General features: G+C 41.5%; 1 protein-coding gene across 1 annotated transcript in view; it reads right to left on the reverse strand.

The window, feature by feature from the left end:
- Positions 1-247: 247 nt before the first annotated feature.
- LOC123406063 (wall-associated receptor kinase 3-like) overlaps positions 248-23,773 on the reverse strand; it is a 35,512-nt gene continuing 11,986 nt past the window's right edge. The window contains exons 3-5 of the mRNA XM_045099558.1: positions 3,205-4,125; positions 3,080-3,100; positions 248-1,639 (exon numbers count right to left, since the gene is read on the reverse strand). Of these exons, the coding sequence (XP_044955493.1) occupies positions 468-1,639; positions 3,080-3,100; positions 3,205-4,125 (2,114 nt within the window). The 3' untranslated portion in view covers positions 248-467. The remainder of the gene's footprint in view (positions 1,640-3,079; positions 3,101-3,204; positions 4,126-23,773) is intronic.

The following is a 23,773-nucleotide window of genomic DNA, read 5'->3' on the forward strand; positions in this document are numbered from 1 at the left end:
TTGTTATTTAGTACGGAAGAAAAGACAGATCATGCATTGTTTAGCTAAAGGAAGTAGAGAAACGACCGCAGTCCAAACAACGTGAGAGGCATATTCAAAATAACCGCAATCCATACAAAGTGAGAGACATCTGTTTCCTGGGGCAGACAAATCGATCCCAACGAGCTTTGCAAATCTGACCGTGAGTTCACACTACAACAACAACAACAAAGCCTTTAGTCCCAAATAAGTTGAAGTAGGCTAGAAGTAAAACCCATAAGTTCTCGCGACCAATTCATTATTCTGGTACATGAATAGCAAGCTTCCATGCAAGCTGACCGTGAGTTTACACTGAATGCGAAAAATAATAAAAGGCTAAAAACAAAGCTGCCAGCAGAGAAAGGGATTAGAACAGTCCTTTCCACTAAGGTAATATAGTGCACAAAATATCTTAAAGTTGAATGTGTTCAGCTCATGTGCAAATAGAACTACCGTGGATATCTAGCAGACAATATGTACTCTTGTTCCAAACTATATTGTCTGCTAGTCAATCTTGCTGTGCTTGCTGATAGAGAATTTGCTGCAACATCACAATTTGCCTCAGATCTAGCAGTTGATTGAGCAGCTTCCAGTCTCAACTCTACTTCTCTCATTGTTGGTCGTTTTTCCCTTCTTATTTTCACACATTCTATCGCTATTCTAGCGATTCCATCAATTTTGTTGCCACCCTCGCTCATAACTTGTGGATCTAATATTTGTGAAATATTGCCTTCTGTATATAAGGTAGAAAAATGTGCAACAAGACCATTGCCTTCGGGAGCCATGTAGGTAAATGGCTTCTTTCTTGTCATCAACTCTATAAGCATAACACCAAAGCTATAAACATCACTTTTTTCCGTGAGCCGCCATGTGTGCATGTACATCGGGTCGAGATATCCTAGTGTACCTTGCACCATTGTTGTGAGACCTGATTTGTCCAATGAAATGTAGCTTGAAGCTCCAAAGTCTGCTACTTTTGCTGTTAGAGTATCATCCAAAAGTATGTTAGCAGGCTTGACATCTCTATGGATGATAGGTACTAAAGCTGTTGAGTGAAGGTGGGCAAGAGATTTAGCCGTTTCAGTTGCTATCCGTAGCCTATCATCCCATGACAATGATCTTGATCCTTCAACATGAAGATGATCATAAAGAGTTCCATTGGATATGAACTCGTAGACCAACAATGGGACTTCTGTTTCTAGGCAGCAGCCATATAGTTTTACTACATTCCTATGGTTGATTTGTGATAGGATAGCAACCTCATTAATAAACTCATCAATCTCCCTTTGAACAACCATCTTTGCTTTCTTGATGGCTACGACGTGGAGGTCCGACAAAATCCCTTTATAGACCATACCATGTCCACCACCACCAAGTTCACGAGCTTTATCAAAATTATTTGTTGCCTTCTTCAATTCTCCCAAGGTTATGATCATTCTCTCTGCAATATCAGCTCTTTGAGATACCAACTGTTGCAACAACTGCCCACGATTTTGCTCGAAATACTTCCATTTTAACATTTGTGCCCTTTGAAGCTTATATTTATAGGAAATATAGTATGCAATGAGGACCAAAAATATGAGGCCCGCTCCACTAGCAAGTCCAATAATTACGTTCAAACCTGAAAAGAGTAATTCATTATCATTCATTTTCTCTAGTATGCGCATAAATACAATCCATAATTTTGTCGCAAAAAGTGCTCTCATATTGTTTGATTTTACTAGGTATTACAAATATACCTAAAGATAAACTAGTGGCCAAGGTTTGCCATTTTTTGAATGCCATGTTGATGCATCAAATGAATCATTTAGGAACTGGAAGGAGTAATAGATATAGAGCCGAAATAGTGCACGGATCATAATTGTAACAATGACAATTGTTTATTGTATTTTGTTGACCAAACAAATTAGTTTATGTTTTGTTATTTTTCGTGAAATTGTTAACACATCCTCATTTCCCTCATTGACCATTGACTACTTTTAATTCTTCGTAGAATTAAAACCTTGGGAAGCCTTAATTAACTAGTTCTGTGGTAAAATATGATAGGCACAATTTTTATAATATGTTAGTAAAGATATTTATCTCGCTATGGTGGACACATTTCATATATGTATTGAGCCGACGTCCAACATGTTTCTTTGATCGCTGCATTTTTTGTAGGTATACTATGTTAGTTAAAAAACTTATGAATTTTATATTCATGATAATACTATTTTGACCTTGCAAAATGAAATGTTTGTTGTATATATGTTTGCAGTCAAAATCTACTTTTTTAGTTGAAAATCTGTATTACTGTTGCACACTTTCTAGGAAGTCTTATTTTTATTTTTATTTTGATAACACACCCACTTTATAGATTATGGCCTAATGTCCATACAAAAAGATTCCGGGATGCATTCGGGAGACACACCACGCCAAACACGACACCCTAGCTAATTACAAGATCTAGCCAACAAATGTGCAGAAACATTTTGCCCCCGACGCAAGTAAAATATAGAACAGGTACTGAAAAAAGTTCTAGGAAGTCTTATTATGTTTACCAACGGGGGGGTACTATATAATAAATGCTCGTAGAAGTTTATTTTGTAGATATTTTTGTCATAAAGCTAACAAGAAGAATTCCTTGCAGCCAATCTAACAATAAAATTTTGACTAATCATGATAAATGGTTTTTCATATTAATATTGAAAGCTAGAAAAGGATAGACCCATGTTGTCCCAGTGCTATCTACACCTCATAGTCGATCTACATTTTACTAAGAAACTTCTATATGGAATAACGAAAATATTGGCAACATATGAATATATGAGCAGGAGCAATCGATCGATGCATAACATTGAGTACCAGACCACAACACTGATGTACTCCCTCCGTTCCAAAATACAAGACATTTTAGGAATTTCACTATAAGACTACATAGGGAGCAAAATGAATGAATCTATACTCTAAAATATGTCTATGTACATCCGTATGTAGTTTATAGTACAATCTTTAAAAAGTCTTATATTTAGAAACGGAGGGAGTAGATAGGAAAATTAAATTTGCGGCATTTGTTGCTCACCTACGTATTTGGAGCGGACATCTGGAGACAAGAAAAGTTGGAATTCAGTAAGTTACATGTACGTAGTAGTGGTATTACGTAATAGCTGTATATATGTGTGCAGCAATCGATGGAATTTATCGAACCTTTGCATCCGCCGTGGACAACGTATGGGTTGCCGTCGTAGCCCTCTTTGCACTGGCACGTATAGCCTCTGTTCCCACGCTTGCACTGGCTGTGCTTGCTCTTGCAGATCTGGTCGCGTGGTGTAACCTGATAATCGCCGCCATCGCAGCCGGGATGTGAGCTCACGTTGGCTGATGATGAACCATTATGCGGGAGTACCACCTCCCACTGGAGAACAATGCGAGGCTTCATAACATCCGATGTCCGGTTGTTCCGACCACGGCCCTCCCGCATCAGTTTGCCGGTGACACCCACCGGATCAAACCATCCCTCCTCTGCGATGAATACATAGACAGGCAACCGTATTTGAGAGTTGGTGTTGATCCATTTGAAGTCGAGTTTCTTTGGCATTCCGTCCATGGACTCAGAGATGCGCGCCTTGCAACATCCATTGCCGTAGCAGTATTTGCTGCCGCCACCGCTGTTTCCACCATGTATGCCATTTGTTGACAACCCATCGCCCCAGACACCACCGGTGTCATTGTTGTAGCAGAAGGAGGCGCAACCGCTGATAATGGCTGGGTCGCTGTGACCCACCAGAATCGCATGCGCGTTGCACCCCGTGAGGACGAGCTCGTTGCTCATGGACAGGGAGTAGGGCACCTCTTCAGCAGAAAAAGAAGGGAAAGCATCCGAAAATTCAGTGGCCAGTGAAGCTCTTGACATTCCGTAGGGATAAATGTCGTTGGTCCCGATAAGACCCATCGTGGAGTTGGGAAGGGAGATATTGACGACCCGGAACTCGCCATTACCGAGGAGCAGCTGTGGGGGGTGATTGGTCGTGTCGCACACGAGGCGGAACCCTGGCGAGTAGCAATTGGACGGGCCAATGCCGAACGGGTATGGCACCTCCACATCACCGCACCAGCTCATGCAGCTATCTGTTTCAGATACAAATGTTTTTTTGGGGTATCAGATACAAATGTTAGCAAAGCGGATTTACGACATCATTATCCCAAATGCTCTATGATGCACGTGCTATTTTTCGTTCAAAATGGCGGACGACATATACATCTTCAGTCATTCATCGTGCTCTTATATATTTTTTATGGCTATCTAGTGAGCAAAATACCCCACGTACAAACAAAATAGATGACATTGGCACTATGTAATATATATTTAAAGATATAAAAACACATAACTTTCAAACTAATCGGCCAAATCCAAATCCGTTTTTATTCATCGAGACAAGATCTTTAACATCCCACATGGGCATGTTCCAGTAAATATTTTCAAAAAACAACTTTCTCCCAGAAAAGCAAACTTTTCTAGCACATGTCACGAAATTGGTTTTCGGTTGAGTAAAACTAGATGTCACATGGTTTCGTTGCAAATTTTTAATGTTTCTCGTCATGAGACATTCAAAACAAGATTCGACATGGACATGTCTTTATGGATATATTTGATTTGAGTAAAACTAGGCGCCAAATAGTTTTTTTCCAAAAAAGAATAATTCTTATCATCATCAAACATTCAAGAAATGGATTTCACATGGACTTGTTATGATGAATATAATCGAGAAGATACTTATTACCACAAAAGCACGAGTTTAGCATGAACCTTTTAAGAGTTTGTTCACAAACTGATAGGTAGATCATTTCGCACAAGAAAACTGATACGTAGAATGTATATTATGAATTGTATGTCCTAATAAATTTTTTCATGGTTTCTAGAAAATATTTTATAATGACCTCAATCTTTTTTTTATTATCGATTTTCTTGTTTTTATTAAAACCATGAAAATCTTGTATAAATTTTAAGAGTTTGATCATGTTTCTTAAATAATATTGGTGTGGCTAAAACAACCAGTAATATAAATTTGTGTTTTTATTACGTGGCTTCGGAAAAAGAATCATGTCCTAGAAACTACACAAAAGCAACTCAAATGATATCCACGCAACAGTTTTTTTTCAGAAACATGTTTTTCATCACAGACTAATTCATAACAAATGATTTACATATCATTATCGTAGAAAATCGGTCTGAGCTAGATAAGCATATGTGTACCATTAAACTTGCTTTTTTCATGACTCAAAGTTGCTTTTCGGAAATATTTATCAGAATAGGGATGTATGGGATCTAGTTCGGAAGATTTTGCCACGAGAACGGTGTGGTGAAAATGGATTTCGATTTAGTCACTCTAGTTAGAAGCAAACCATTTTTTAAGTTCCAAATAATTTTGATCTTTCATGCTAGTTTTTGAACACTTGCACGTATGCGCCAAATTTTCTCAACTAAACCCCACCGTCATGTTTGTCATACCGACTTTTATAACTAGCAAAAATCTGAACGTATCAGAACTTTTCATGTTGGCACAAGTTATTTAGCAATGTCTTTATGAAAAGAATAAATAGGATCAATCTCTAGACACCAAATCTAAATTAATTAATCTTACCATACGTCACTCAGTCAAATTAATTCATAAAGGGGATTGGTAGGTTTTGTCGCTTTGTTTTGTATCCAATTGAATGACGATGTCCGCCCCTCCGAACTCCCGCACCACCAAGCACATGGGCTAAGCCCAGCCCCATGAGACAGAACACAACACAGTCAGCCCTAGATGTACCCTGCCTCCTTTGTCACTCCTTTGAATCCAGCCTCTGGTCCATGCCACATTGCCATCTCGACTACTCCCCACATCCTACTAACGCGTCGTCGGCCGCTGCCCCGCCCACATCGTGTCAGCCTCTCCGACCATATGCTTGCGCTCGCCCTTGTGCTGGTTGGCGTTGCAGCCGGAGCTGACGTCACCCACCACTACTGCTAGTGGTGCCGCGTCCTTCACTTGGTCTACCGCCTTGCAGACGAGATGACTTTGTACTATACACCGGCATGACCATGCATGGTTGCCACCACTGGTTCCTTAGCATCTCTTGCCCATCTCCCCCTTGTGCACATCCAGTTGATGGCGAGGATGACGTAACCGCCGCAGCCAAGGTCATGTCCGACGCGTCTAAAATGATGGGGTCACCACACACGCGATGTAGGAGGAGCTCACACAGGTCACCGTACTAGACGGTTCAGCGGCCTCATGTACACTGGCAAGCAGCACCCCACCATCCTCGCATATCAGTGTTTCCTTCGCGAAGTCGTCGGCTATCTACCCCTAGGTAAATTTAGGTATTTAGACGTCTCTTCACTCTCCTGGGGTGAAATCCGGTACAGTTCCAGCGTATGTAGAAAAGTAGAAGTAGCCTGGAAGGTGCAGCGGTGAAATCCGGTATGACGAAATATGGATTTTATTGAAATGTTATGAGACCTACAAGTGTGTGAAATACAAAGCTTGTACTAAAAGTTTAGGAGATAGGGTAACTTTTCAATTTTGATTCCTATATTGTTTGTCGATTTCACATTTAAAGGTGTGACAATATCCAGGAAACTACTGTTTACCTGGTCAGATACTATATCATCGCTTTCAGAAAGATATCTATTAGAGAAAGATTAGACTCCTACCTTTTTAGCAGCTAGCTCGTGAGATGCAAAGTTTAAGAAAAAACAACTATCTATTTTAGTAGACCGGCCTGATCATCATTTTACATACGTATATGTATGGAAACTTCAGATCAAATTTTACAAGATAAGTTGACGTCTTATAACATGGTCTCTTGGTGCAAGGCTAGTAGAAATTGTTCTTAAAATATTTCTTTGATAATCTTATGTATTGCTGATTTACACTTTCTGGTGCATAATACTAAATGGTTAATATTGAGTAATCACAAGTATAAACCATTTATGTAGCAACAATGCACAAAAAATGATCATATTACCTTAATCTTTGTTGAATTCCTTTCTGTTTTTTAGCCACACAACCCTTTCGAGAGCTTGTTCTGTTGCTTTGATTGCAAAATGTCAAAGAAATAAATATCCCTAATATGGCGTGTGGACTATAATTATATTCTTAAATAGCAGGCACCCCAACTTGATGGTGTATGTGTTTCAGGTAAGCTTGCTCCTTGATAACAGTCTAAATCTAGGAATGCAGTGAGTACATGATGTATTTTTTTCCTGATGTGCATGTTGATACAGTTGGATAATTGTTTGATACAATTATGTCTGAAATTCAAGATGGCATCATAAAAATAGTTTCTCCGATGTTATTATTTCTTGGTGAAATTTCTCGGTGAAGTGTAATATATCCGACCATTAGCGACACATCTCCACCACAAGGCATAGATGTATCATTGTATTATTTCTTGAAGTCAAGTTAAAATTTGTGTCCATTCTGACTAACAAGTAAACTGTTGTGTTGATCAAATTTGTATATTTGGAAACCGTTTCCTAATATCATGGTTGGAAGAGTGGGGTTTAATGGAAAATTGGAAATAAAATAGTTGCATTGGTTTGGTTCAGATTAGGATATAGTAAGTATGCTCTATAAGAAATAATTGAAATTTTCTTCTGCGAAGAACACGCCAGGCTTGCGTTTTCAATCTACATGTACGTCCGTTGTTCCAAAACTTCTCCTATAGGTTTGTTATTTCTTGTCTACTTGTAGAACTGTGACACAAGTTAGGCTGCTCTCGAGCAATATCCATTTGTAAAAAATTGTTACTTCGTGTTTACCTGTAATTGCTAAAGGTAATTCAAAGAGATACGCAGAAGGAGCTTCAACACGCATGGTGGTTCGACAACCCCAACATCGCAAGGTAATCCCTATGGCCTGACAAAACTTTTTCAGGTTTGGTGTTCGCTCCCTTCCTAGCAACTCTCCAAAGGATGTTATTATTGTAGTTACTTCATGGATGGATGGTTTGTTTCTAGGGTTACTCCATGGACTAATATGACCTTTCCAATTGAACATTTCTATTACAGAACTGCCTTCCTTTGTTGTAGAGTACTAATTTTTATCAGCATGCTCCAGTGCTAGGTATTGTTCCCTCGAAATGCTATTGTAGTTTCTGCCATCTTGAAAAATGTGTGAAGTTCGTAATGCACGATATTTCACCAATGGTCATGGCTCAAAAAAATTCTCTTGTTCAACTCATATGCTTAACTTCTCTTTTAGATAATTGAAGATTGCTCCTTTGGTGCCTAATGTCCAATTAATGTTTTTGGATGATTATGAATATATACTATTCTTTGACTATTTTATATAAGATAAGAATGACGTTATTAAGTAGGCTGAAAGGGTGGTCCTCATCTGGAACTATTGAACATATGATATTTCATCAGTCTAAATGTTATGATAGCCCACTAGGATTTTATATTAAGATTAGCTTATTGAGTGTAGAATTTCTAATTTATGGCTAATGCCAATTTCAGGGAGTTTTGATGCTATAAAATATATATGGAAAGTAAGATCATATGTTTTGATTTCAGAACTAGAAGGGAACAAGCGCCTATATCCAGAGTTGTGGCACACTTGTGGTAGGGCCCTTGTTTTGTATCCCATGGATTCTAGCCTATTGTTTCCAAGGTCATAATAAGAAGATTATTCGTCTAAATTTCAGTACAAATAGTTAGACTGAAATGCTATTTTATATCCAAAATTATCGGTAAAGGTTATAAACCGGTCTCATTTTTTTTACCCCTTTTGCAAGTTTTCTCTCGAAATTCATATCCATGTAGCCTTGCTGAAAATACCATTGGGTATGCTGAAACCCTCTTAAAGGTTGATGGCTTGGTTACCTTATTTGTGTGACCACTGGTTTCATTTTTTAAGATTAAATCATCGATCCAGTTCATAAGGGAATGATGCACCAACAACCGCTAAAATGCTTGTCAATATTATATGTAAATTGGAAGATTGTATATATACATCAAACTGCATAATATGGGCGGAATTGTTATTGGGATGAACTAGTACTAATTGACACTATTTCAATCTTTTCTTCTTTAAAACTTGCTTAATTACTTATTTTTCTATTACTTATATGGTTATAATATATGCTCCAGCAACTATGTGTCCAAACTATAAATATTCCAGCAAACAAATTTAGTTGTATTGACTTTGGAATGTATTATGATGGAAAACATCAATCGTAAAGGTAAGCATTATGATGTGAATTGAGGAAAACTCATGATTGAAAAAGAGGGAAAGGGAAATGGAGTGGGGATGGTGGGAGGGACGAAGAGAAAGAGCTGTTTAGCACGACGTGCAGTATATCTCAACTACACGGTTTGTGTTTGAAAATCAAAGATTGTAAGGTGTAATGGATTGTAATTTAGGTGCTCCATTGTCAGGGTATGATGGAGTTAGTTTTTATAGGATCGAGGAGAGGGAGGATGGAGAGAGTGGGTGAAGGAGTAAAAGGTTGATGATGCCACCTAGAAGTATATTGTACACAATTAGAGATGAACCAACATAATGTGTATGCCTTCATTGCAAAGAACGACTTTAATCATTTTGTTCATTCATTTATATGCATTGCAGTTCGTAGCTATGGACGGATATCCTACTAGTCTTTAATATTAAAGGGAAGTCTGCGGTCATGATGGTATGTCATGGTTTGGTTTGATTTTGTACTTTTTTGGTTTCTGTAAGTTATGAAGAATATCATCTTAGGACGTAACATAGAGTGTTATCCTTTGGACACGATGATCACGATTAATTAAGGAGACTATCATCGAGCATGTGCGTGCGTGCGTGTGTGTGTGTTGGGCGGGGGGAGGAGGGTGGTACACGAGTCGAAGATGGATATATACACAAGGATCCATGAAATTAGATTTAATAAAGATGGCCATTTGCGAACTGAGACAAAAATGATAGTTATCTACAATTTTTGTGTTCTTACACACATTGCAGAAATGATAATTTTTGCAAGCATATAGTCCACGGAGTATGTGACTTGAACATGTGCAATACAGTTCATTTGGATTTGGTTTGACACTTGGAAAACATTTCCTCCCTCAGGTGATCTTTTGGAAAACAACATTTTGCTCCAAGGTGCACCTTTATATGACTTGGAAAAGAAAATTTTGCTTGACACTAGTGTAGTTCCCTCTACGCAAACATGTAGCGTGTATTTTGATGAGTAAATTTCTTAAAACCATCATATTTATGGCTTAGTATTCCTTTAACGTAGCTTTAGTCAAAAGACACAAAAGAGCACTTCTCCTGCGTCAAGTGAGTAACAAATCTTCCTGAACCAGACTCGAGCCCTGACTAACAGCAAAACTGACATGTGGGACCCGTCTATCTCGGGACTAGACACCAATCGGGACTAAAGATGGGAGTGCCGTCCGTCCGCTCCTAACCATTTGAACCGGGACTAATGCAGTCCCAGTTTGTAAAGCGACCGGGAGTATTGCTCAATCGGGGCTAGGACGAAAGCCGTGTTTTCTACTAGTGCACATATTTCTCATCCTCACCATCGGCCCACTCCCACGAGAAGGACCCAAGCTTCCCCAGAATATCGCTCCTCCCTCTCTTCGGTTCACCCATCATGCCAGAGGCCGCCACCATTCCTGCCATGGGCCGATGATTAATAATCCATCGTCACCGTTGCCACCCGCAGTCGAGCCTGAGGCTGCCGCCCATCCTGCCTCGGGTCGAGACAGAGGCTGCCTTCACCATTGCAGGTCACGGTCGAGCCTTAGGATGTCGCATGTCATGCGCCGGACCGACGCAGTGGCCTCTATCGCTGTTGCCAGCCGCGTTCGAGCCCGAGGCCATCTCCCATCCCGCACCCTGACAAGGAAGAGGCCCCGCCGACGCTAGCGTTTGACCATTCCCCTCATCCTGAGCGAGGCGGGCCAGGGCAATGAGCGCGACCCGAGTGTTGGATCCATCCTGCCGGTGAGGTAGGATGTGGTATCCTTAGTGTTGGAAATATGCCCTAGAGGCAATAATAAATTGGTTATTATTATATTTCCTTGTTCATGATAATTGTCTATTATTCATGCTATAATTGTATTAACCGGAAACCGCAATACATGTGTGAATGCATGTACCACAACATGTCCCTAGTGAGCCTCTAGTTGGCTAGCTCATTGATCAATAGATGGTCATGGTTTCCTGATCATGGACATTGGATGTAATTAATACGGGATCACATCATTAGGAGAATGATGTGATGGACAAGACCCAATCCTAAGCATAGCACAAGATCATGTAGTTCGTCTACTAAAACTTTTCTAATGTCGAGTATCATTTCCTTAGACCATGAGATTGTGCAACTCCCGGATGCCATAGGAGTCCTTACAACATAACTTGGTGATTATAAAGGTGCACTACAGATATCTCTGAAAGGGTCTATTGGGTTGGTACGAATCGAGGTTGGGATTTGTCACTCTGTGTGACGGAGAGGTATCTCTGGGCCTACTCGGTAATGCATCATCATAATGAGCTCAATCTGACTAAGGAGTTAGCCACGGGATGATGTGTTACGGCATGAGTAAAGAGATATGCCGGTAACGAGATTGACCAAGGAATAGGGATACCGACGATCGGATCTCGTCCAAGTGTCATACCGGTAGATAAAAGGGAATTGCATACAGGATTGAGTGAATCCTCGACGTCGTGGTTCATCCGATGAGATCATCGTGGAACATGTGGGAGCCAACATGGATATCCAGACCCCGCTGTTGGTTATTGGCCAGAGAAATATGTCTCGGTCATATGTGCATGTTTCCCGAACCCGTAGGGTCTACACACTTAAGGTTCAGTGACGCTAGAGTTGTTATGGGAATCGTATATGTGGTTACCAAAGGTTGTTAGGAGTCCCGGATGAGATCCCGGATGTCACGAGGAGATCCGGAATGGTCCGGAGGTAAAGATTTATATACGGGAAGTCCAGTTTCGGTCGCCAGAAAAGTTTTGGGGTTTATCGATATTGTACCGGGACCACCGAAAGGGTACCAGTGGGTCCACCGGGAGGGTCCACCTATCCCGGAGGGCAACATGGGATGAAAGGGGAGAGGAACCAACCCCTGGTGGGCTGGTGCGCCAATGGGAGGAGGCCCATGGCGCAAGGGAGGAAGCCCAAGCGCAAGGGAGGCCAAACCCTAGGCGTGGGGGCTGCCTTGGGTGGCAAGCCACCGACCTAGGGCACCACCCCCTCCTCCTCCTAGGGTTTCCCTAGGGGTGGCACACCCCCTCTCCCTCCCTCCTATATATAGTGGAGCTGCACACACCTGATTTCATCACCCTTGGCGCATCCGTACCTCTCCACCTCTTTCTCCTCCTCCGCGGTGCTTGGCGAAGCCCTGCCAGAGAGACACATACTCCATCCCCACCACGCCGTCGTGCTGTCGAAGTTCTCCCTCAACTTCTCCTCCTTCCTTGCTGGATCAAGAAGGAGGAGACGTCTCCGGGCTGTATGTGTGTTGAACGCGGAGACAACGTACGTTCGGTGTTCGGATCGGAACTTCCGCGATTTGAATCGCTGCTAGTACGACTTCATCGATCGCGTTCATAGTAACGTTTCCGCTATGCAATCTTCAACGGTATGACGATGCTCTACCTCACTTGTTGCTGGTCTCTCGTAGATGATCTTGGAGTGACGTAGGATTTGTTTTGAAATATTACTACGTTCCCCAACACTTAGCTTGGTCGTCCCCACAGTCAGTCGGGATTCTCCCCTGCCCCCTCCATTGGAAGGAAGAGAGAGAGGGACATGGAGTATATGAGCTCGAGCTCATATACTCCCGGATGAACAGTAAAAATAAAAAAAAAGTTAAAACGCTCGAAAAAGTCTGAAATTTTGGGACATGAAACATTGATGTTTTTTCTACATGCGTGCAAAATTTCATGGTGAAATCACATTTGTGGAGGAGTGGGCAAAAAAAAAACAAAATCAATGCTCAAACTTAGTGTTTTTTTAAGCATTTTAGAGCATCAATTTTGTTTTTTTTGTCTACACCTCTAGGAATGTGATTCCGTTATGAATTTTTGCATGTATGTAGGAAAAACATCAATGTTTCTCACCACAAAAATATAATTTTTTTTAAAATGTTTTATTATTTTTTCGAATTTTACTGTTCATTCAAGAGCATATGAGCTCGAGCTCAGAATAGCACTTCCCGAGAGAGAGAAGGATTTCCCAATCGACAGAAGAGAGAGAAGGATGGAAAAGGTGGCGGATGGTATGGTGCGGTGGTCAGTTGGTGGCGGAGCATCACTAGACCTGTGGATCAATGTACGGGAACAATCGAGGAGGGTGTGGCGAGAGGCAGCAGGCGCAGCTGTCGGCTGTGCAGGGCATTGCAGGAGATGTCATGCTCTTCGTTGACAGCTGGGTCTTGGTGGGTGGCCATGGTTGGGCCGAGAGAGTGAAGAAAAGGAGGAGGAATACGAAAAATATATTAAAGGATATGGGAGGTTGCTGACATGTGGGGCCACCTTCCACATATGCATTCTAGATCAACGTGCCATGTCGGACCAACCCGTCAGTTTTGCTGTTAGACGCGGCTAAGTTTTGAATTAGTGTGTTTTGTTACTCACTTGAAGAAAAGTGGTGGTCTTTTATGATTTTTGGCAGAAGCGATGGCACAGGGGTACCATAGCCACAAATGTGATGGTTGTGTGCAATTTACTCTATTTCGATTGATGATAAGGCTATGAAAAAGAGAAAAAGACTTTTTGTATGTTATCTAAAGACCGGTGGTATTAAATTTATATCAAAAAGCCAATGGGGTGTTTGTTTCCAGGGATTTTTTGGTATAGGGACTAAAAAAGTCCCTTTTAGTCTCATATGAAACAAACATGATAGACTTTTATGGACTAAAAGGAGGTATTTGGGACTAAAGGAAAAAAGTTCCTATGGAAGGGTCTTTTTGGGACTTTTTGACACTTTTTACAACAGTGCCTCTACTTTTAGCATGTCATTTAATAACTTCTAGTACATTACTAGGGGTAACATTGTTTTTTTACATGTCATTTAATGACCTCTAGTCTCTGTTTAGTCCATAAAAACAAATGAATAGAGACTAGAGACTTTTTAGTTGGGACTAAAATAGTCCTGGAACAAGCAGGGCCTATATCATTGCCCTATTGTATCACACATATATCATATTAAAGGAGTAATTATTAGTCGAAGCCTAGCCAAGACCAATAACGCATGTTTAAATTATACATCCAACTGTTTAAATTATACCAATGGTCTGCCATCTTGATCAATGTGTGAGATCAAATGTTTTGTCGGGCCGTGGTGTGCCGATCATTCTAGAGCTGCCCTTTTCCCAATCCCTGCTGCCCCACCAAGAAAGACAGTGATTTGTGGATAAACTCGCACCCAAATCGTGCCTTCCGACCCATCCTTCTTCTCTGGCCCCATGTCGACAAGGACAGATCTGCAGCTAATGCGGCACCGATCCTCCCGTAACGGGGACTTATCTGTAAGGTTCATCATCAAGGACGACGGGGAGGGATTACACAAAAAAGATTTTTCATCGGAAAAAGGTCTACAAAGACTTTTGAGAAAACGTCGACGTTTGCTGGCTTATTTGGCAAAGAAAAATAGAGTAAGTTATAAGAAATTAATCGGTCAGTTGAATATTCGGGAGCAGTAATTTAATCCTTCAAATTTTTTTCTTGTTTTATTATTTTTTTACTTCGCCTCCTCCTCGCGCCGCCCATCTTCTTGCGCCTACGATGGCCCTCTTTCCGCTGGAATTTAATCTATACGATCCAGTCCAATAACCATTTTCAAAATTCCTAATAAATTCTAAAGGCCCACTTAACCCATTCGTGTAAGGTAAGATGTGGACAAAAATTTAGTCCCACATTGATAGTTTGGTAGGAGTTGGGCATCCTTATAAGGTGGATGTTTCCACACATGTATGAGCATGAGAACAAGATAGACATACACGCGCGCTCCTCCTCCTCCGCCTGCTTCGCCACGCCCCGCCTCATCACGACGCATCATGGGTTGTCACTGCTGCTGCAACTCAGTACGTGTTTGTGTTAATAGTTTAGTTATGTTCCTACTCACCACTTCAAATGCTACTTGCATACTCTCTGCATAATTGCATGACTTGTCTTATAATTTCTATAGTAGTCAAGATTTATCTATTATTACTGCTAGCAAATTCACATGGTAAATCGCTCATATTTCCAACAATCCAAAAGCCTTATTATAGGCAATTTACCCCGCGTGGTTTTGCATAGTTGATGCTTATGCATCAATTGATAATGGAAAAGATATATGGAGCCCAGTCGAGGCCAAGTTTGGAGTCTCCGACACCGGCACCGAGCTATATACATGGAACAATCCTATGATTACATGATGACTAATGAGCGCAGTGTGGTTGAGCAAGCTCATGAGATACAGTCATTTGATAGAGAATTGGAGCACTTCAATTGTATGTCACCGGAGAAGTTTGTTGCCAAAGGTTTCATCTCTAAGCTTCCTCCCTCATGGAGGAACTTTGCTACCTATTTGAAGCAAATGCAAGATCAAAATCCATACGTGCTCGAGGTATGGAGGGAGGTTCCAGTGCCAATCTGGTACAGAAGAAAAACTTCCAGTCCCAAAAGTTCAAGAACAAGGGCAAGTTTGATGGTAAGGGAAAGCTTGATGGGAAGAACAAGGCTTTGTAGCACACCAACTTCAAGAAGAAGACTGACAAGAAGAAATGTGTTTGTCATGTCGGCAGAGATCCTGATCATTGGTCACCTAGCTGCCCTAACAGTTATGACGAGCGCCAACATGGGAAAGGTAACAAAGATTGCCAATGTTGTCATTGGTGACACTGAGATGCAGGTTGTTGGGTACGGTATACTTCCCACTATTATCTTAGTATGTCATTCCCCTGATTGATTGATTGACATGGGTGCCAATGCGCATGTATGAAGTGATATTTCCATGTTTTCTTCTTATTAGACTGCAGGGACTACTTCCATCATGATGGGAAACGGTTCAAGTGCTTATGTTCGTGGTGTTAGTATGGTCGATCTGAAGTTTACTTCGGGGTAGATCGTGCGGCTTAAGAACATGCATTATGTCCCCTCCGTAAAAAAATCTTGTTAGCGGATCTCTTCTATGTAGATATGGCTACAAGCTTGTCTTTGAGTCCAACAAATTTGTAATATCCAAGTATGAAACTTCTGTTGGTAAAGGTTATGAGTCAGGTGGCTTGTTCACACTATCCTTGTTAGATGTTTGTAATAAAGTTGTTAATCATGTTTGTAATAATAGTGAATAATGTGTGACATTCACGTCTCTGTCATGTTAATTTTGGTTGTATAACGCGGCTAGCCAATTTGAACTTAATCACCAACTTCATCGTTGTCAAGGGATCAAAGTGTCAAGTTTCAGTGCAAACTAAGCAACATCGTAAGTGTCATACAACTACGAAAACAAGAAATCTTGCGCCACTAGAACTCATACATTCGGATCTTTGTAAAATGAATGGTGTTTTGATGAAAGGTTGAAAGAAATATTTTATGACGTTAATCGATGACTGATACGTCTCCGTCGTATCTACTTTTCTGAACTCTTTTGCCCTTGTTTTGGACTCTAACTTGCATGATTTGAATAGAACTAACCTGGACTAACGCTGTTTCCAGCAGAATTGTCATGGTGTTGTTTTTGTGTAGAAATAAAAGTTCTCGGAATGACCTGAAAATTTACGGAGAATTTTTCTGAAATTAATGAAAAATACATGCGCAAAGATCCACCGAAGGAAGTGAGCCAGTGGGCCACAAGCCCAGGGGCCGCGACCACCCCCCTGGCCGCATCGTGAGGGCTTGTGGGGCCCCTGAGGCTCCACCGCCTCCAAACTCAGCTCTATATATTCCGTTTCGCCCGAAAAAAATCAGGGAGAAGGATTCATCACATTTTACAACACGGAGGCGCCGCCACCTCCTGTTCTTCATCTGGAGGGCAGATCTGGAGTCCGTTCTAGGCTCCGGAGAGGGGAAATCGTCACTATCGTCATCATCAACCTTCCTCCATCTCCAATTCCATGATGCTCTTCACCGTTCGTGAGTAATCTCACCGTAGGCTTGCTGGACGGTGATGGGTTGGATGAGATCTATCATGTAATCGAGTTAGTTTTGACGGGGATTGATCCCTATTATCCACTATGTTCTGAGATTGATGTTGCTACTACTTTGCCATGCTTAATGCTTGTCACTAGGGCCCGAGTGCCATGATTTTAGATCTGAACCTATTATGTTGTCGCCAATATATGTGTGTTTTAGATCCTATCTTCCAAGTTGTAGTCACCTACTATGTGTTATGACCCGGCAACCCCGGAGTGACAGTAGCCGAAGCCACTCCCGGAGATGACCATAGTATGAGGAGTTCATGTATTCACCACATGTTAATGCGTTGGTTCGGTTCTTTATTAAAAGGAGAACCTTAATACCCTGTAGTTTCCATTAGGACCCCGCTGCCACGGGAGGGATGGACAATAGATGTCATGCAAGTTCTTTTCCCTAAGCACATATGACTACATACAGAATACATGCCTACATTAGATTGACGAACGGGAGCTAGTTACTTATCTCTCCGTGTTATAGCTGTTACATGATGAATCACATCCGGCATACTCATCCATCACCGATCCAATGCCTACGAGTCTTTTACTACTGGTCCTTGCTACGTTACTTTGCTGCTACTGATGTCACTAGTGCTGTTACTTGCTACTGCTGTTCCTTTCTACTGCTGTCACTACTGCTGTTCCTTGCTACTGCTGTCACTATTGCTGTTACTTGCTACTTTGCTGTTACCCGCTGCAAGATTTTTCTGGCGCCACTGATACAACAAGTCAGGAATAGTCTGCCGTCAACAGACCATTTTCTGGCACCGTTGCTATCATACCACTTTGCTACTGATACTTTGCTTGCAGACACTAACCTTTCAGGTGTGGTTGAATTGACAACTCAGCTGCTAATACTTGAGAATATTCTTTCGCTTCCCCTTGAGTCGAATCAATAAATTTGGGTTGAATATTCTACCCTCGAAAACTGTTGCGATCCCCTACACTTGTCGGTTATCAAGATTATTTTCTGGCGCCGTTGCCGGGGAGGCACGACTATATTCTCTGAGTCACTTGGGATTGACGTCTGCTGGTCACTATGAGGAATCCGAAAGATCCAAGAACTGAAATATTGCCTTCCACTACAAGGACAGGTAAGGAACTGCAATCTAGCTCTACACTTGATTCACCTTCAGTTTTGAGGAAGTTTGCGACATCACCTCCTGCTAGAAATCTTGATATGTCGCGTGTGCTTGATGATGCTACTTCTGCTGCCCATGATGCTTATGATGATGCTATGCTTGATAATGCTTTGCTTGATGATGCCATGCTTGATACTGCTTTGCCTGATGATGCTATGCTTGATACTGCTTTGCCACTAGGTGCATTACTTTATGCACAAATTGCTAGAGTTGCTGCTAGATGTGATGATACTTCTGAAACTGCTCATACTATTGAAGTAAAACCTGCTACTATGCCTGAATTGCCTGTTATGCCTGAGCGCTATGTTATGGAGGGAGAGATAGCTGAGGACTTTCTTGCGTGTAAGGGTAGTTATGATGTTGAGAAACTACTGCTCAAGTGGACAAAAAAATCTCTGAACACTAGGATGAAATACGACCCGAAGTTTGCTACTTCGCCTATCTTTGTGATCGATAAGGATTATGAATTCTCTGTCGACCCTGAGTTAATCACTTTGGTCGAATCTGATCCTTTTCACGGTTATGAGTCTGAAACGGTTGTAGCCCATCTTACCAAACTGCACGATATAGCCACCCTATTCACTAGTGAGGAAAAGATCCGCCACTACTATATCCTCAAGCTGTTTCCTTTCTCGCTAAAGGATGATGCTAAGACTTGGTTCACTTCTCTTGCTCCTGATTGTGTGCGTAGCCCCCAGGATATGGTCTACTACTTCTCTGAAAAATATTTCCCTGCCCATAAAAAGCAAGTTGCCTTGCAGGAAATATACAACTTTGCTCAAGCTGAGGAAGAGAGTCTCCCACAAGCTTGGGGGAGGCTCATCCAGCTACTGAATGCTTTGCCTGATCACCCTCTTGAGAAGAACGAAATACTTGATATCTTCTATAATGGACTTACCGATGCTTCTATAGACCACCTAGATAGTTGTGCTGGTTGTGTTTTTAGGGAACGAACCGTAGAACAAGCTGAGATTCTACTGAATAACATCTTGTGCAATGAGAATGCTTGGACTATTCCCGAACCACCTCCTAAGCCAACTCCAAAGAAAATAGGTATTCTATTCCTTAGTCCTGAAGATATGCAAGAAGCCAAGAAATCTATGCGAGAGAAAGGCATTAAATCTGAAGATGTCAAAACTCTACCACCTATCGAAGAGATCCGTGGTCTTGATAACCCGATACAGGTAGTAGAAGTAAATTCTCTGCGTAGGTTTGATGAGAGTGATATTCCTTTTGATAAACCTGCTAGCTTATGCGTGGATGAATTAGATAACTTTGTTGCCAAACAACAGAGTTTCAATGATTATGTTAGCAGACAATTGGAACAGAATGCTCGTATGCTTAGTCATTTAAGTGCTTGTGTGGACAGAAATATCAATGATCTTAAGCTCCTGAGTAAACATGCCTCTATGGTTACTACTCAGGTAGAACAAGTACTTAAAGCTCAGAATGACTTGCTCAACGAGTTGAATGGCAATTCTGTCAGAGTCGTTACTAGAGGCAGTAGAATGACCCAAGAACCCTTGTATCCTAAGGGTCATCCGAAGAGAATTGAACAAGATTCTCAAGGAGTTAGCACTGATGCACCTAGTCATCCTAGAAAGAAGAAGAAAGATGATAGGAACCTGCACGCTAGCAAACCTGTTGCTGCTACACCTGAGAGTCCAAACGATGTCTCTGTCTCTGATGCTGAAACACAATCTGGTGATGAACATGAGCCTAATGATAATATCAATAGTGATGTTCATGAAGATGCTCAATCTAGCAATGAAAAGGATGTGGAGATTGAACCTGTTGATCTTGATAACCCACAGCCTAAGAATAAGAGATACGATAAGAATGACTTCACTGCTAGGAAGCATGGTAAAGAAAGGGAACCATGGGTTTAGAAACCCATGCCCTTTCCTCCCAAACCATCCAAGAAAAAGGATGATGAGGATTTTGAGCGATTCGTTGAAATGATCAGACCTGTCTTTCTGCAAATGCATTTGACAGATATGCTCAAAATGACTCCGTATGCTATGTACATGAAAGATATTGTGACTAATAAGAGGAAGATACCTGAGGTTGAGATTTCCACCATGCTTGCTAATTATACCTTCAAGGGTGGAACTTCTAAGAAACTAGGTGATCCCGGAGTGCCCACTATACCTTCCTCCATTAAAGGTAATTACGTGAGAACTGCTTTGTGCGACCTTGGAGCCGATGTTAGTGTTATGCCTCTCTCTCTTTATCATAGACTTGAACTGGATAAGTTAACACCCACTGAAATCTCTCTGCAAATGGCCGACAAATCAACTTCTTTCCCTATCGGCATTTGCGAGGATGTGCCTGTTGTGGTTGCTAACTTCACTATCTTAACAGACTTTGTTATCTTGGATATTCCCGAGGACGATGCCATGGTAGTCATCCTCAGAAGACCCTTTTTAAACACTGCAGGGGCTGTTATAGATTGCAACAATGGCAATGTCACTTTCCATGTCAACGGTAATGAGCATACGGTGCACTTTCCGAAGAAACAATATCGAGTACATTGCATCAATGCTATCGAAAAGACTTCATCGATTCTTATTGGGAGCATTGAATGCCCTATACCTCGTGTCAAGATAAAGTATAATTTGCTTGTTGGGGAGATACACATCCCCATTGAGGTGACCTAGTGACTATTCAAAAATTCTCCATTCTATTTTGCGATTCGAAAAGGTTTGTTGAGGACGCTTGATCAACCTCACTGATAGATTTCTTTCGATGACCAAGAGATGGATGAATCAAGGAGTCACGAACCTCTGTTCCAAGCTTTCACCTTCGGTTGCTTAGAAGAAAAATGATAGATTTACTTTAGTTTTCCCTGTTTTCTGTTTTAGCGTCTGGTAGAAAAATAACCCGAAAATAAAAGTTCTCCGAACGTCCTGAAAATCAAGTATGTTTTTTTCTGGAATTTTTGAAAAATTCTGAGACGAAGAGCTTGTCCGGGGGCTGCACCAGTGGGCCACAAGCCCAGGGGCGCAGGCACCCCCCTGACCACGCCACCCAGGCTTGTGAGGCCCACAGGCACCCCCTCTACTCATTCTTGCTCTCATCTGGTTCTCCTACCTCTAGAAAAAATCGTTTCGCAGCTCAAACCCGTGTTCTTGCTCCTCTTGCTGGGATTTTCGATTTCTTTGCACAAATCACCATTCTCCGAACTGTTTTGGGGAAATTACTCCTTTGTAAGTGACTCCTTCATTGGTCCAATTAGTTTTTGCTCTAGTGCCTTATACTCCGCGTATTTTTGCTGCCTTGGTGACCATGTTATTGAGCTTTGCATGCTGATCTTAGTTGGTCCCAAGTAGTTTTGATGCGTATTATGGCCTCTAGGCACTTGTGGGAGTAGTTGCTATGAGTTTTGTTGAGCCTTGTTCACTTTTCCTTTGGTCACTGAAAATTTCAGAAAAGGAAGATGTTCAGGAGAAACTTTCATGGTGGTTCCTCAAGCAAGAGAGGTCCCCGTCTTGCGATTCGGGAGCCTGATCTTTACCAACCAAGGGACGCGCAGGTACAACCATGTGAATGGCCTCCTGATGAATTTATGATTGAGGCGGGTTTCAAAGATGAGTTTGATGCACTTGTTCGCAACGTCGGACTCGAAGAATTCATCTATGATAAATGTGAACAGTATGTTACTCCACTGCCTCTTTTGTTCGTAGATTCAAATTTTCAGTTGGCCGTGACACATCGGTACTGTTTGATCTCTATGACAAATCGTATACCATGGATTTAGAGGATTTTAATAGAATTTGCAAAATACCTATTTGGTGTAGCCTCAGTGATCCTCCTAAATCTTTGGTTAGACATTTTTTCTCTGGTATTACTGTTGGACAAACTAGAGACATTACGCGAGCTACCATGGGGAGTATTCATTTTCCTGCCCTGCATTACTTTGCCCTCTTCATAGGCAGATACATTAATGGCAAGATTGAGCATTGTCACCTCTGCACATCCGACCTTAGTATCCTTTAGAGCGCAGTAACGGGTGATAAAGTTTCAACATGGGAGCTATAATAGCAAGGAGGTTGAATAAGAATGCTAATGAAGGGGATTTCTTTGGTGGGATCTATGCCACTCGCATAGCAAATTTTCTTGGAGTACCCATCCGCGAAGGAGATCCCCCACTCCATACAACTTTCCTTGACCGCGTCGCTTTGACACGCTACCAGTTCCTTGAGAGGGATGACGAATCCCTCCTATACTATTTGATATTTAACCGGCAGCGTGTTTTCCATATTACCCTTCCTGCTCCTGCCTTCTTTGACTTTCAGGTAAAATGAAGATATTACATAACCAGAGGAGAGGCACAGGAGTACGAGAGGGAGGCAAAGGCTGCTCGTCTCCGTGAGGCAGCTATTCTTGCAGTGGCTGCAGCGCTCCCGTATAACCCCCATTATGATTTTGGGTGCCGCGAGGACCATCCTTGGGAGTAGACCAACTTACGCCAAAAGCCTAAGCTTGGGGGAGTACGTATTCTCACCGACTTTACATTCTTGCTTATTCTTTCACTTTGTTAGCCGGTGTTCACACTTTGCCACTGTATCATCCATGTTAATTTATTTTCTTTTTCTCATATTCTTTTCGTGTGTCTGTCTAGTTTGAGAAAACCCAAAAAGATTTTCCTTTTCTTCTTTTGCTTGTTGGGAGCTTTCCCGTGTAAACAATTTTCTTTTTCTTTGGGTCAAGGTAGAAGATAATGGTTACAATGTTTAGTGGCTCTCGCATGCATACCTGTTTAGCTGTCAAAGAACCATATTACTTTGTCTTCTCCTTTGTGTTTGCCTGCAGATTCCAGTGTAGTCCAATGCATGATCACTCTTATTATTGTTCACATCGTTCGGTCGTGCAAGTGAAAGACAATAATGACGATATATGATGAAGTGACCGAGCCTGGAAAAGCTGGTATAAACTCAATCTATTTTGTTTTTGCAAATATGACTAGCTCATCATGCCTGATTCAGCTTTGTTGTGAGAGAAACATGTTTGCAATGACAACTTAGAGATCATAGTTGCTTATGCCATGATTACTTAGCTAGGAGCTTACAATGGTTTGTCTTGGATGCCCACATGAATGTTGAAATGACTGTGTTGTAGTATGATAGGATGGTATCCTTCTTTGAATGATTCAAGTGGCTTGACTTGGCACATGTTCACGCATGTAGTTGAAACAAAATCAACATAGCCTCTATGATCTTCATGTTCATGGTGATTTATGTCCTACTCATGCTTGCACTCAATGTTAGTTAATCTCAATGCATTTCGATGACTGTTGTCGCTCTTTAGTTGGTCGCTTCCGAGTCTTTTGCTAGCCTTCACTTGTACTAAGCGGGAATACTGCTTGTGCATCCACTTCCATAAACCCAAAGTTGTTCCATATGAGTCCACCATACCTACCTATATGCGGTATCTACCTGCCGTTCCAAGTAAATTTGCA

The sequence above is a fragment of the Hordeum vulgare genome, chromosome 6H (assembly GCF_904849725.1).
Source record: "Hordeum vulgare subsp. vulgare chromosome 6H, MorexV3_pseudomolecules_assembly, whole genome shotgun sequence".
NCBI lineage: Eukaryota > Viridiplantae > Streptophyta > Magnoliopsida > Poales > Poaceae > Hordeum > Hordeum vulgare.